The following is a 14,615-nucleotide window of genomic DNA, read 5'->3' on the forward strand; positions in this document are numbered from 1 at the left end:
AACGTGCACATGTGACAATTTATACCAATGTCCTCTTTTTTACAATTGTTATACCGCTGTTAACTTGGACGTGAGGCGACTGAATCAATTAATGGAAATCAGTGAGGTTACTTGTATCACAAAGCATCCCCGTGATTCCAAGGCTCAATCCCTTGGTTTTAGAGACAGCACACTTAGCTTACAAACAATGTTATGGCAGTGCTGTGGACTCTATTTTAGCACAACACAAGTTGGTTTGGTATGTTGTTTAATTTGTATGGGTTACCCTGCCCAATCTCCTAAAAATTATTATAGATGTATATGTTTTTTATCTCCGGTTTATTGTCTTTTATGAGATTTAGACATATGGCCTACAGACAATTTGTCCGTTGGATATGGTGCTACAATGGACGACGTGTTCCTGTGCCTTTCCCATCATGTGTCGTTAACATGACTGGATCTACATTTCCAAATGACACCTATACTGGATTCAAACTGCCAATTTTATTTTTTTTATTTTGTAAAAAACAATATTTGAAATAAAATAAAAAATATACATAGAAAATCAATTTGTATGGGCTAAAATTGCAACTTCCTTGTCAGGTTGAAGGTAAAAGAAAAGTTCTGATGAGCGAGAACCATCATGATCCAGTATTAAACTTATTTAAATATACAGTTCTTGTATGTGTATTCTGCAAATATTTGAAATTTGAATGTTGATGATAACAATTCAAACTATAATGTCAGAATCACACCAAATTTTTGTACAGTCATTACTTTTCGCAATACGTCCTTCTTTGCTCCTTGTAAAGGATATGTTGTATATATAGTTCACCATCACTGCATGTAGCCTGCTGACTGTTTTTTCATTTTAATGCAAATATGCTAGAAGTGGTGTAACGAGAATTTTTCGTTAGGGAGGTTCAGGCACCTTCTTTAATGGCCTACCGCTAGGCCTACTCGCAATCCCACTGATATTATAAAATGCTCTTTAAATGAAGGCGATAAAAGCTATAGTTCGTATACGTATAAAACTTGCTCAAAACACAACTCTTAAAAAACTTGTTGAAGACACAACTAAAAGATAGCATACAGAGAATCTAAAACAGTTGCTTCTCGCTTTTCTGAGCGGCTGCGCCTCGGTATGCCTGCAGCCGAGCCGCTCACGTGACACAATATACGCCCAATAGGTAATCACGGGAGAAGTAATGTAAAGAAAACAAACGGTGAAAGAACTCAAAACGCCACATAACGGAAAAGGAAACACAAAACGGAGAAAACACATTAACTGGATACAGTGAAGTGATTTTGACGTTACACTCCCAAACCTAAAATTGCTAGCTTAATAACGTGCCTAAAGTGGAAGTGGGAAAATGATACACAGGGTTCAGCAGGCTGACCAAAGCAGTATAGCATACTGTACAAAAAGGGTAAACAAACTATAAAATAAACCGTGGGGCGATGCAAAAATACATAAACAAACGGCCCACTAAAAAATAAACCGTGAGTGTCCATTAAATAGTGTTTAAGTATCCCATTCTCCCTCAGAATAGAACCGCGTCCTTTTGCAGGAGCGTTAATGATGGGCTCTGTCTGTCGATGTGTTGTTATCTGCATCGAGACGGTTCTCTCCCACTGGTGGCTGGACGTTCGCACCAGACGATCCGGTGGGCCTCATCGGAGCGCTGGCCAATACCGTGACGGGGTCGTACATACCTCCGCCGTTCGTCTCGATCTCATCTTTTGTCGCCGTTTCGTCGCGCTCTTGCTCCCGGACCTCAGTGTTATTCAATCTGCAATTTTTTTAATCGGTTAAAATGTATTGTCTGTATGTTCCCGGCTTCATCTCGGATAATATAATTCACATCGCCCTTCCTTCCCAACACTGTATAGGGCCCTTTATACGGCAAATGGAATTTCCTAATTTCCTTCTGGTACGGCCGGGTTGTTCAGTAAAACCGTATCTCCGATTTCAAATGTTGTACCATGTTGTTTCTTGTTGTATTGTTTCTCCATGCGCAAACGCTGTCGTGTAAGCGTTTCACGTGCGACTTCTTCTGCCAACATCATACGGTTACGAAGGCCTTCCAGTTGTGTACCGGAATACAAAGGTTCGTGGTCATGTGTTGGTACCTTTGTAATCAAATCTGCTGGTAACCGCAGTGTCCGACCGGTAAGTAGATAATGTAGCGAAAACCCGGTGCTCTCGTGTCGGCTCGCATTATAAAATGCCACCACTGCCGAGAGTGCTTCATCCCACCGTCGTTCGTCGCGCTGGGCGTAATTTCTCAACATAGCTACTATCGTTCGATTGTTTCTTTCGACTCCACCATTCCCGTACCTATCGAACAAAGTTCTGATCACATGGAGCTATACAGAGAAGAAGGAAATTTTTTTCCGCTAGGAGGCGATGACAAATTCGTTTCTCTATTTTATGGGGAGCAGTTAGTTTCACGGTTTATGTACATAAGATATAAACCCCTAACCACTAACCCCTAACCCCAAACTCGTCAAACAAAAAAACTTGAAAAAAAATATAAAAAAAGTATTCCACTGTGCGGGACTCGAACCCGGTAAAAATGAAACAAGGACAGTTTACAACTGTGCGGGACTCGAACCCGGTAAAAATGAAACAAGGACAGTTTTTTATTATTTAATTAATTTGTTTTACACTTATTAACACTTTGTAGTGCTGTTTTGTTCGTTTTTCCGTATTTTTTATTTTAAATAACTACCGCCTCTAGCGGAAAAAAGTTTCCGTCTTCTTTGTATAGTCCCACGTGTTCTGATCAGCTGTGTAGCGATACTGTTTAAACAAAATAAACACCATAAACATGTGATTGACCAACTTTTTGGTATAAAGGCCAACAATAAATACTATATTAGTGTAAATTGATTTCGCTAAATTTGTATTCCATGCTTCGGTCTCAGTCAAGAATATCCTATTTACAACATATATATATGTGTTTACACAAATTTTAGCAAATTTAGGAAAAAAAGACAGTGAAACACTTTAACCAATAGACTTATTAAACGTCACATTTTTTAATGAATACTGTTCTTGGACTCTTAGTCAACTCACCAAATCGTGTTGTTAATTTGCTCAGCTTGACTTGTTTTCCATGGTAGGTAAACTTGGCCTGTCTACTTCCCCAACACTTGCTGGAAGTACAGGTTCAAGCTGGAAAGGCTCAATACCTATTGCTAGTGGACTAGGATCTTCAGTTACACCACTTCATCAGATAAAATACTTCTACATGACTATACATCACACACTTTTACATTATTGTTAACTGACAAATTTAAATAGTGTAATACTGTAGTACACTTACAAACAATTTTAAAAACATTAACTCAAATCAGGCCACGGCAATATTTACGCATACTACTTAATTTAAAAGTAACAGAAAACGCTAAGTGAACGGTACACTGCACACTCTGTTTTGCTGCAAACATAATTTCATTTTCCGCCAGCAAAGCCTAAATCAGCTGTTCGATTAGAACAGGATCGTGACGTAATTTACGTCATAGTGCCCGCTAGTTACGCAACCATAGGCGAATTTTTTGGCACTTTTTAAAACGTTTTTTTGGCCAAACTAAATATTTTTTTGACAAAAAAATTCCACAGGTAGTATTTATTAGGTGTAAATTTTGATTTAAAACCAACTTGTATGAGCGTGGTCCAGACTCTTTAAAACACGATCGGTATACGCGGATATCATGTACCAAAGGTGTCCTGTCTTCCCCCACTATATTATACAAATGTTTATCATTTTTAATAACCATCCAAGCATTTAAAAAAATGTTTTACTGTATAGGTATGTGTAGTTGCGTTATAACATATGCAGAGCTGGCGTAATAAAGGAATCTATAAATACGCTTTTATGAAGAATACTAATATTGATAATTAATATTTCCATTTTTTTTGATGTAATTTCATTAGTATTTTACTGGTTCTTCGGCTAAAAAGCTGAATGTTTAAGCCATAACAAGCTGGAAGAAAGTACAGTTTAACTACAATGACTAATAGTATCATCATACATATACGTGTCTAGAGTTTCGATACCTTTAAAGTAGGTACCTCCTGTCGACCTTTATTGAAAGAAACGATGACCTTTAGAAACGGCAAAAATGATTGAAGCGTTGGTTCGTACAACACGAAAGTACGACGTCGTCTTGGTAACAATTGTTACTATTATTTAACTCTTTCATGATGTTACATTTTGATGCCACAGTGAATGCTTTTGTTCTTTTCTTTAATCCAACATTTAATTAAAGGAAACTTGAGATGCTCTTTCTATCATAACAAATGATGTCTCGGCTTGGTTACGCTCAGTTGATCCACCCCCAACGATGTTATTTTCGTTAAATTACCATGCAGCGTCACATTTCTATTTTATTAACGAAATTATTCTTTCAAGATAGTATTAAGCAGTGGACGCTTTATTACGTGAGTGACTTTTGAAATATAAATCAATTAGCGTTTAATTTGATTTTTTAATACCTTGGAACTTATTTGTTAAGGTAAAAAGTAGTAAATATATAATTTGTTTTGTGGTAAAAAGGTAATTGCGCCATACTGTTAATATGCAACGAATAGATAGCACGTTAAAAGGAGAAATCATTAAGATAGTTTTTATTTATTGAGACATAGCGACAATATTTTGTCAATATCACTATTTTGAAATTTCCTGAAACACGATTCACAGTACTTGTAAACAAGAAGGATAATCATATTGCATAGTTGCTTCCATTAGTTAAGGATTAAAATAAGACTTTTAATGAACAAATAGCTTAAAACAACACAAGAGATCAAAGATCTAATGCGTGAGCACGTTTTAAACTGAATAGCATAGTAATATTTTACCCTATTACTGCAACGGTCGACTGAACTCGAACAAAAACAAACCAGAAGTAACCAACAAAGCGGTCTTTAGTCGCCATTGGTAACTGTGGAGCAGTAGATAAAATGTATTTATTCATGTATTATAACTCATAAAACGTATGACGTATAAGGATTGAAGGATGGTAAAGAATATGTGTAAATACGCTTTGTACAACTCCTGTACCATGTGTTTATTGTAAACTTACACTAGTTAACCTTGTGGTCGGTAATAACGTTTGTTTTCGTAAATTTGGATAAACCGTTATCACGCAGTAATTATAGGTAATGTTAGGGGTAATATTAGGCCTATTCATATTGTGGCGGGTTTATAATGATCTATTGCGAACGGTAAACTAAGAGAAGGAACAAGAAACGCGGATTTTTCGAATTGATAAAAAGTTGTGTGTTGTGCGAATCGATAAAAAACCATCTCGTGTGTTTTAATGTATTTTTGTGTTGTCGTTTAAACAAGGTAGGATTATACGAGTTCGTGGTGTCATCCCGAAACCGATATTCATTTTAAGTTTGGAAATATTGGATGCTCTCTACCTCATTCTTCTATATCAGTAAATTACGTTTGAAATACTATTAGGTATTATCGAATTACAAACAAATCGATTGCCAATAAATATAGTACAATGGGGGTAGATGGGACACTTAAGCACATTTTGCCAAATATTCCCAAAATCGAATTAGATCCGCACAACAGGTGAAATTTTACAAATTCGAAAACACACAGGATAAGATGGGACAGTTTAAAGTCATTGTTAATTTTGATTTCTAAGTGTATTTATAAATAGGAATATACGTAAATAACATGAAATAATAGCCTACTGTACACTTTGAAAATTAAGTCTAAACATTCTTTTTCTTGCCCTACTGCTATAGTTTTTAACGTGTTACCTATACATTATATTATTGCATAACAATGGGTATTGTTTGAACCACAATGGGTAATGTTCGAACATCAATGGATAAATATTGTATCCTACAAATGTATATGAACTTGTAATAACGGAAAATTTACAATAACTGTTGATAAAGTTTTTATTTTTGCTAGAAATTGGGTAGTACTACTCTGTTTTTGGCACAAGCCACTTAAATTATCACCAAGTGCAAATGACCAAATTTCGAATATATTTTCAAAATATTATCATTTTATTATATCAGTATCTTATAGTTGAATATCCCCTGAAATATAAATTACTAAATTAAAAGCAAATCTGTTAAAGTTTGGCAATGAAAACATACAAAACTACAATGTGGAGGAATATGGGACTCCAAATTGAAATATATTTACATTAGCAGTATTCTGCAACTTGTAGTTAACCTACCGAGTTTAACAGGCTGTGCTATTTTCTTTGCCGTTTAAACTTCATATATATAACGTTAAACCGATATTTTTTGTTGTTTTTATCTCAAATTAAAGTCATATTGACCCCTGCCTATTTTCTTCATGCGTTTATCTCAGTGTTTTTTACAAAACTAAAACTAGTTTTATGAGACAAAATCAAACTGTACGAAGCATTCAAGGTTGTTTTATGAAGCTATGAAACTAGTTTAATCGTTCGCACACGCAAACTAAAAAAAATTATCAGCTCCATTACGATTTAGCGAGCATTAAAAAATAGCACCTTACTATATCGCATTTTTTACCTGTTCAAAGTACAGTGTTTCTATTTTACATATCTTTTTTAATATTTAAAAACAGTAATCAGATTTGACCGGCGTTTTATAAAGTCGTGATAATACTGTCGAATAATTCTGTAACCTTATTTTCCTGATTATCATTAAATGGTGGTCCGTATAAGGAAAATTAAAAGAGTCTCGTCTGACAAAGTGTCCCATCTTCCCCCACCCTACTATACTTGTAAAACTGCAAGATGGGACAAGTTGAAACAAAATAAAGATTTTATGTAATATTTTGCAATTTGGAGTTAAACCAGCATGCACGCGAGTTAAAACAAAACAGCCGCGGCGGTATTGTAACGACTATCGTTTTTTTCCGCCACGCAAAAAAAAAATTAACTAAGGCAGAGTAATAAAACAAATTTGATGCATAATCTTATAAATTATATGGTAAACGTTTGTCAAATTAGGCTCTAAATGATTACAAAGCTCGTTAAGCCTTCCTTCGTTAAGTTTTACACACCAACCGAAAAAGTTGAGTTACTCATTAGGTTCAGGAAAAAAAAATTATAAACCTATAGGGAAATAATCTTCAGCGTATCAAACCATGGAATACGGTCCCGTTTTCTATGGTTAATATCTACTGTGATCTTAACTCTTTTTATTACAAGGTGTACCAACCGAGTTAAGGCATTCTTTAAAAAATGACCTCTTCTGCACTGACCACTTATCACAACAGCAGTCCGTCTCACCAGACCTGGGATAGTGCTCTAGCGGATGTACTTAGTGTTCTGAGAATACAATACAGGTTCATTTAAATTATTTTAAAAGCAAAATTATCAGTTAAAGAGGCGTTACAATATAGGCATTTACGTCTCTAAGTTTTAAGCATTAGGTTGCTGGCTTTAGATTACTATCGAACTAATGTAAAAAGAAATATATGTTTGAATTTTTCAGAAACGATGATGACGTAATGCTGTTCCTGACCGAACCAGACAAATTGAAACAGCTGCAGTATAGCACTGCAGCCAAAATGGAATGGAACAGAAGAGTAATCAAAGAGGAAATGGATTCAGGAATTCACAGTCCACCGGTATATATAGTTTACTCTATCTGGTAGATACCACGATTGCGTGCAAAAGTTGTTTAAAATTCGGTTGCAGAGATCTCGAAGAATAGCAAAGGAGGTGGCAATTGATTATATTAGACGTTATCTAGATGGCGAAGAAGAGCGGATGGATGTAAGTGCATGGCGTTTAACTCATGGTTTAAAATTTTATATAGCCCCAAGTTATTGTTTCAGGCTGGGGTTTACATCACGACTGCGATAATTTCGGTCATTGGGTCAAACCGTTACCGGCTATACCCCCCGCAACTATTACCCCACCGTATATTTCCCTTCGATGACCACCCCTCCTCGCTACTCCCTCTCCGAGACTCCCCCACCCGAGACTATTTTCTCCGGCACACCTCCCACCACCCGTGACCATTCCCCTCGGCTATTTCCCTGAATAATATGAACTTCTAACACTACCTATAATTACTGCGTGATTACGGTTTATCCAAATTCACAAAAACAAACGTCTTTAAGTGACGATATAAGGTCATAGCTCGTGTAAATTTACAAGTCAACACATATAGTACAGGGGGTTGTACAAGGCGTTTTTACAAATATTCTTTACCAAATCTTCGATCCTTATACGTCTTAATTTTCATGAGTTATAATAAATAAATAAATACATAAATGCGTTCTACCTACTGCTCTACAGTCACCAATGGCGACTGAAACCCGCTTTGTTCGTTACTTCTAGATTGTTTTTTGATCAAGCTCAGTCGACCGTTGTAGTTATAGGGTTAACTAATGCTATGTTAATAAGTTTAAAACGTGCTCACGCAATAAATCTTTGATCTCTGGCTATTCGAATACTTCCAAACGTTATCTCATCGTTACGGAGCACCAACGAAAAATCAAAATTTGTGTTTTGATAGATTTGGGAAAAGCAAATATTTTTCCTAATAAAGCGAACGCAATTATTGTTTTCTGGGAACAACGGGGGTTGTCCGCGCCAAAGAAACCAACTGAGAATTAGGTTAAAATCATGAACAATTTCGCGAGTGTGCACACATTGATGAGCCCACCAACGGAAATAAAACTTGTATATTATATATGCCGGAGTCAATATGGCTTAAATTGGGAATATAATCAGCACAAAAATACCATTTTAAAATTGTATATGAAAAGGTTAGGTAGCAAAGAAACTAGCACAGCACCAACTATGGGCCGAGTAGTGCAAATTATGTATTCTGAAACCTATGTTCGCAAAATTTGATCATAATTCAAATATTTGGTTAAAACTTGATTTACATAGATTATGCGCTTTTTTTGTATTATCATCAATTTAAACTTTTAGATGTAAAGTAAACAAAGCAAGAATCCTCCATTACATTTAATGTGTATTTAGGCTAAAAGCCTGAGCGACGCCTAAACACATTTCTGATAACTGCAAAAAACAAACAGTCTTTTAGTAAATGTTTCAAACAAGAAATGTATCAATACTCCTCTGCTATTAACGTTTCGTTCGCCATTCGCCAGACTTCACAAGGAAAGGCGCAGCAAAACAACGCACGCGAAAATAATAAAGTAAAAGTAAAAAAAGACAAGATCTTTTTTTTCCGTTACTGTGAGTAATGGGTGGGGTAAAACGGTATGCTTAAGCACATGGTTTTGTGTGATACCATGAACTTGTACTATCACTTTAAAGAAATAAAACACACAGATGGTTATTTTCGCGAACCAGTTGTAGTTTTAACAGTTAGAAAACAAGTGGGGTGAAAAGTTACTCTTTAAAATTCTAGTTAACTATGTTAAAATAATTGTACAAAAATAAGTACACGAAAACAACACCAAATAACACAACAACAACAACAACAACAAGCAATATGTTATTGTATCACGAATGGGATTGACCAATATTGTATTCTACAAATGCATATAAACTGGTAATAACGGGAAATTGGTAAAAACTATTACCAAGGTTTATAATTTTTGTCACTAATTGAATATTGGTACAGTTTTTTGCACACTTTTCGCCTTTCCCCACCCTACTGAACATTGTTTAACCTTTAGGAAAAAAGGATGTCTGCTCAACATCGATTTATAATGGTTAGCAACAGTAATTGATTTGAAGCGCGCTTTGTAAAGCTGTAAGAATACTGACAAATAATACCCTACTGTAAATATATATATATAAATATCTGTTTGAGTGTTTTTTACTTTTAGCTTGTGAGAAAAATACAAGTGGTTACTTCGGAGAGAAATGCTGCTATGGAATCGGTTATTGAGCTTGAACGAGAGATGAAACGATTGAAAGATGAGAGTGTAGCAAGTAATTGTGAAAACGACAACCTTAAAGGAGATATTGAAAAACTTCGTACAGATGTGGCTGCATTCAGGTAAAGGCTTTTCGTAATTATTTTTATACGGTGTAGGCAACTCTTGGAAAATTAGAATATAGTCGGGTGCGTTAAGGCAGGACTTGGGAAAAGACATGACATTCCAAAACTTCTTTTACGGGTACCAATTTAATAATAGACCAAACAAATGGTACAAAATAATTCGACAGTAATCTCACAGTCCAACAAAGTACTCGGCATAAATGATAACTGTTGTTAATTATTAAAACTGTTGATCGAATGCAACATTTTTAATAGCGAAATGCCATATTAATACGATGCTCATTTTGCTCCCTCAATCATGTTAAAACTGTTGAAATTTAGTCTTTTACAAGTTTGAAAAATTAAACCAATATCGATCTTTAATAAAATACGATGAAATATTTCCAATTATTTAACTTTGTCTCATAAAATTAATTATAGTTTTGTGGGTTATTTAAATTGGACATTTGGTGGTAAACTAAGAATATTTAAATTAAGCCGTATCCTTACTACTCCCATAGACCGTTGTTAATACTATGTGCTAAAAGTGACCCGTCTTTTCCCTACCATAATTGAAATTCAGGCACTTGGAGTTAATGAGAAGTGGCCTGTGTGAAAAATAATGTAGCAGTCCTTTACTAAATTCCCAATGTGATTTGATATGTTTTTTTGGAATGTTGTCGGCTTGGACTTATGTGGTTTGGAAATATATAGCAGGATGGGGAAGACGGGACACATTTTGCACATATGTTCCAAAATTCCTGATCTTGTTTTAATCATTTATCAACGTTCAATGGAAGTCGTGAGGATACGATTTAACAACTTTTTGAGTGTTCTTTGTTTTATACCAAATGGAACGAGAAAATAGAAAGAAAGGGTGTCCCCCATCCCACTAAATTTGAGTTTGGAAATATGTGCTTTAGGGTCGCGTCTTTCCCCACTCTACTATATAATTTTCAGGACTGACAATCAAGAATTTCGAACGGAAAACTTAAAAACAAAAGAAGAAAATGAGCACCTAAGAGGAGAAAATACAAAGTTAAGAGACGAAAACAAAAAACTGAGACTGGAAAATCAAGACCTTAGGAATGAGAATGGAGCGCTAAGATCTGAAAACCAAAAGGTTCGGGGTGATAATGTTAAGCTGCGTGACGAAACTGGTGATATGAGAAGTGAGAACATGAAGGTAACCGCGTAGTCTACCGATCACTTATGTTATTGTAGTAATAGATATTGATAATACAGGTTTAATTGTAAATGTTATACAAAAGTTAGTGCTGGTTCGGCCAGAGTAATCTGCTTCAACTTATAAGAACCAGTCAAAGTCTTAAAACAAAGCTTCAGTAGGAACGGCGTACATGCCACTTTAGGAATGAATATATAAAAGGGAGGGGGGGACGGGATTGTTTATCAGACAACATTTTTTAATTTTCTTTTTTCTGGACCCACAGTTTTTTAAACAGCAGGTAAAAAGAGCTTAATAGTAAAGTGCTAATTTTAAATGCTTGCTAAATCATATTAAAGCCGATTAAATTATGTAGTTTGCGAGTGCGAACGATTAAACTAGTTTGAACATTTTATCGGCTTTATTATGATTTAGCGAGCATTCAAAATTAGCATTTTACTGTTCAAAAAATACAATTTTGATTTAACATATTTTTTAATATTTAAGAACAGTAATCAGCTTTATAAATCGTGATATTACTGGCGAATAATTCTGTAACAGTATTTTTCTGATTATCCTTACATACAGAACCGTAAAAAAATAAAAAAGTCTCGTCTGGCAAAGTGTTCCATCTTCTCCCACCTAACTGTATACTGTGATTTAGGAAATAATGGGCAATACGTGCTTAAGTGTCCTGTATCCCCCCACTCTACTATATTTAAAAAGAATATCGTTTTTCATGGTATTTTTTAAGTTCTTTGGGTTTTAAAAGTTTAGTTGTACCTTTAGATCACATTTGAGCAACTTTATCCGAATACAAATTATAGTAGGGTGGGGGAAGATGGGACACTTTGTCAGACGAGACCTTTTTTTAATTTCTTTTTTTACGGACTCCCATTTAATGATAATCAGAAGAATAAGGTTACAGAATTATTCGACAGTATTATTACGACTTTATAAAAAGCCCGTCAAAGCTGATAACTGTTTTTAAATATTAAAAAAACATGTAAAATAGAAACAGTATACTTTGAACAGGTAAAAAAAATGCGAAATAGTAAGGTGTTATTTTTTAATGCTCACCAAATCATATAGTAAAGCCAATGAATTTTTTTAGTTTGCGTGTGCGAACGATTAAACTAGTTTCATAGCTTCGTAAAACAACCTTGAATATTTCGTACAGTTTGATTTTGTCTCATAAACTAGTTTTAGTTTCGTAAAAAAACACTGAGATATCAGCATGAGGAAAATAGGCAGGGATCAATATGACTTTAATTTGAGATAAAAACAACAAAAAAATATCGGTTCAACGTTATATATATGAAGTTTACATGGCAAAGAAACTAGCACAGCCTGTTAAACTCGGTAGGTTAACTACAAGTTGCAGAATACTGCGAATGTAAATATATTTCAATTTAGGGTCCCAACTTCCACCACATTGTAGTTTTGTGTGTTTTCATTGCCAAACTTTGAAAGATTTGCTTTTAATTTAGTAATTTATACCTCGGGGGGTTTTCAACTATAAGATACTAATATAATAAAAAGATAATATTTTGAAAATATATTCGAAATTTTGTCATTTGCACTTGGTGATAATTTATGAGAAGTGACTTGTGCCAAAAACAGAGTAGTAATACTCAATTTGTAACAAAAATAAAAACTTTATTAATAGTTATTATCAATTTTCTGTTATTACAAGTTCATATACATTTGTAGGATACAATATTTATTCATTGTAAGGGAAACAATGTTTAAACTTGATTTTCAAAGCGTACAGTATTTTCTCGTGTTATTTACGTATATTCCTATTTATAAGTACATCTAATAATCAAAATTAACAATGATTTTAAACTGTCCCATCTTATCCTGTGTGTTTTCGAATTTGTAAAATTTCACTTGTTGTGCGGATCGCTAAACAACTCTTCGTGTGTTTTATTATATTTTCTTAAACTGGTGCCATTTAATAAAGGAATGATAGTACTAATTCGTGGTATTACCCAAAATTCGTCATTTATTTTGATTTTGGAAATATTTGGCAATATGTGCTTAAGAGTCCCATCTTCCCCCACCCTACTATATTCATATATGGTCGGTGTGCCCCTTTAAGATAATATGTTACATGTTTACTATCTACGCATTAAATTAAACTCTCTTTTTTAAAACTAAATCATTTCTTTATAAATATCATTATTGATAAAGGGACATACCAACAAAAATCGAATTCAAGCTTACGCTGCGAGTCAGCACTTTTTTCTCGCATTAACATAGTTACTTTTCAACCCTTTTTTAAAAATAGTTTGGAATACGCATGCAGACACATTAGATAAAAGTTTAATTTACTGTATTAAACTAGAAACAGGCAAAGTTGAGTGACAAACGTTTCTATTTTTTGAAATGTTGCGCATGATGCTCGCGTGGTCACTTGAATTTCGAAAGTTCGACTTCACGCGATGTACTTCCACAAACTGGATTCCTTTTTGATGATACCATAGATCACATTATAGCATCTTTATCTATATATAAATTTATTTCGTTGGTATACTCTTTCAGTTTGTAGGTACGTGTTCACATTAACCGCGACTTCAAATTTTCTATTTAATCTGTACACGCAGGTAGTTCTAACAAGTTTTTTTTTCTAAAGTTGCGAAATGAAAACCAAGCTGTAAGAGACGAAAACCAGGAAGTGCGTTGCGAGAATCTGAAAGTTCGAGACAACAACCTTTCGTTGAGAGGAGAAAACGATCGCTTTAGATCTGTAAATGAAGCTCTACTGTCCGAAAACAAAAGATACACACGTGACACGTTGGAACTAAATGCCCGAGAGGATGAAATGCGCATGTTGGTAAATGTCATGCAAAGTTTGTTGGCTGGGAAGGGTGAAATGCGTAGCGAGAGCATCCGTGTGGATGAGCAGGCAGAGGAAGAGGATATTTGATTTAAATAAACTTAAAATAGTTTTGCCAAAATATACATTTTACTAAACTAACCCTTTTAAATACTGTAATCACATACTCAACACCGGCCTTCAACAGTTGTTATTTAGCAAGAACTACCTCGTTAAGAGAAATAGAAAACTATGCTTTGATCACGTACAAAGATACCTGTTTTGTTGTTGGTCAGTGTAAAACATGATGGTAATTTTTGAAATAAAATCGTTGTATATATGAACGTATCATATGCGCAATTGTCCATTTATTTCTAATACGGCTGTGCTTTTATATATAGGTTGAAGTTACTTTATAAAAGAAGATGGGAAACTTTGTCAGGCAGGACTATTTTTCAACTTTCTTTTTATAGACCCCCATTTACTGATAATCAAGAAAAATAAAGTTACAGAATTATTCAACAGTATTATCACGACTTTATAAAAAGCGTCAAAGCCAATTACTCTTTTTAAATATTAAAAATGCGTGTAAAATAGAAACAGCATATTTTGAACAGGTAAAAAAGAGCGAAAGAGTAAGGTGCTCATTTTGAATGCTCGCTAAACAATAGTAAAGCCGAACTTATTTTGTAGTTTGCACG

General features: G+C 34.5%; 1 protein-coding gene and 1 pseudogene across 1 annotated transcript; one reads left to right on the top strand and one right to left on the bottom strand.

The window, feature by feature from the left end:
* Window positions 1-464: 464 nt before the first annotated feature.
* Window positions 465-4,733, bottom strand: LOC149741821 (uncharacterized; annotated as a pseudogene).
* LOC149741822 (uncharacterized) lies at window positions 4,312-14,267 on the top strand. Its single transcript, XM_089876967.1, has 7 exons — window positions 4,312-4,429; window positions 7,165-7,301; window positions 7,451-7,586; window positions 7,657-7,734; window positions 9,774-9,946; window positions 10,889-11,114; window positions 13,732-14,267. The coding sequence occupies exons 2-7, from the start codon at window positions 7,198-7,200 to the stop codon at window positions 14,023-14,025; spliced, it is 1,011 nt and encodes a 336-aa protein (XP_089733093.1). The 5' UTR covers window positions 4,312-4,429; window positions 7,165-7,197; the 3' UTR covers window positions 14,026-14,267.
* Window positions 14,268-14,615: the final 348 nt, after the last annotated feature.

The sequence above is a fragment of the Ciona robusta genome, chromosome 1 (assembly GCF_009617815.1).
Source record: "Ciona robusta chromosome 1, ASM961781v2".
In the NCBI taxonomy this organism is placed as follows: Eukaryota; Metazoa; Chordata; class Ascidiacea; order Phlebobranchia; family Cionidae; genus Ciona; species Ciona robusta.

Bases quoted from the DNA above. Each gene is read 5' to 3' on its own strand.
- LOC149741822 (XM_089876967.1), top strand. From the start codon at position 7,198: ATGACCTCTTCTGCACTGACCACTTATCACAACAGCAGTCCGTCTCAC. The intron at 7,587-7,656 runs GTATATATAGTT...ATTCGGTTGCAG, and splicing joins CAGGAATTCACAGTCCACCG to AGATCTCGAAGAATAGCAAA. The intron at 11,115-13,731 runs GTAACCGCGTAG...TTTTTTCTAAAG, and splicing joins TGAGAAGTGAGAACATGAAG to TTGCGAAATGAAAACCAAGC.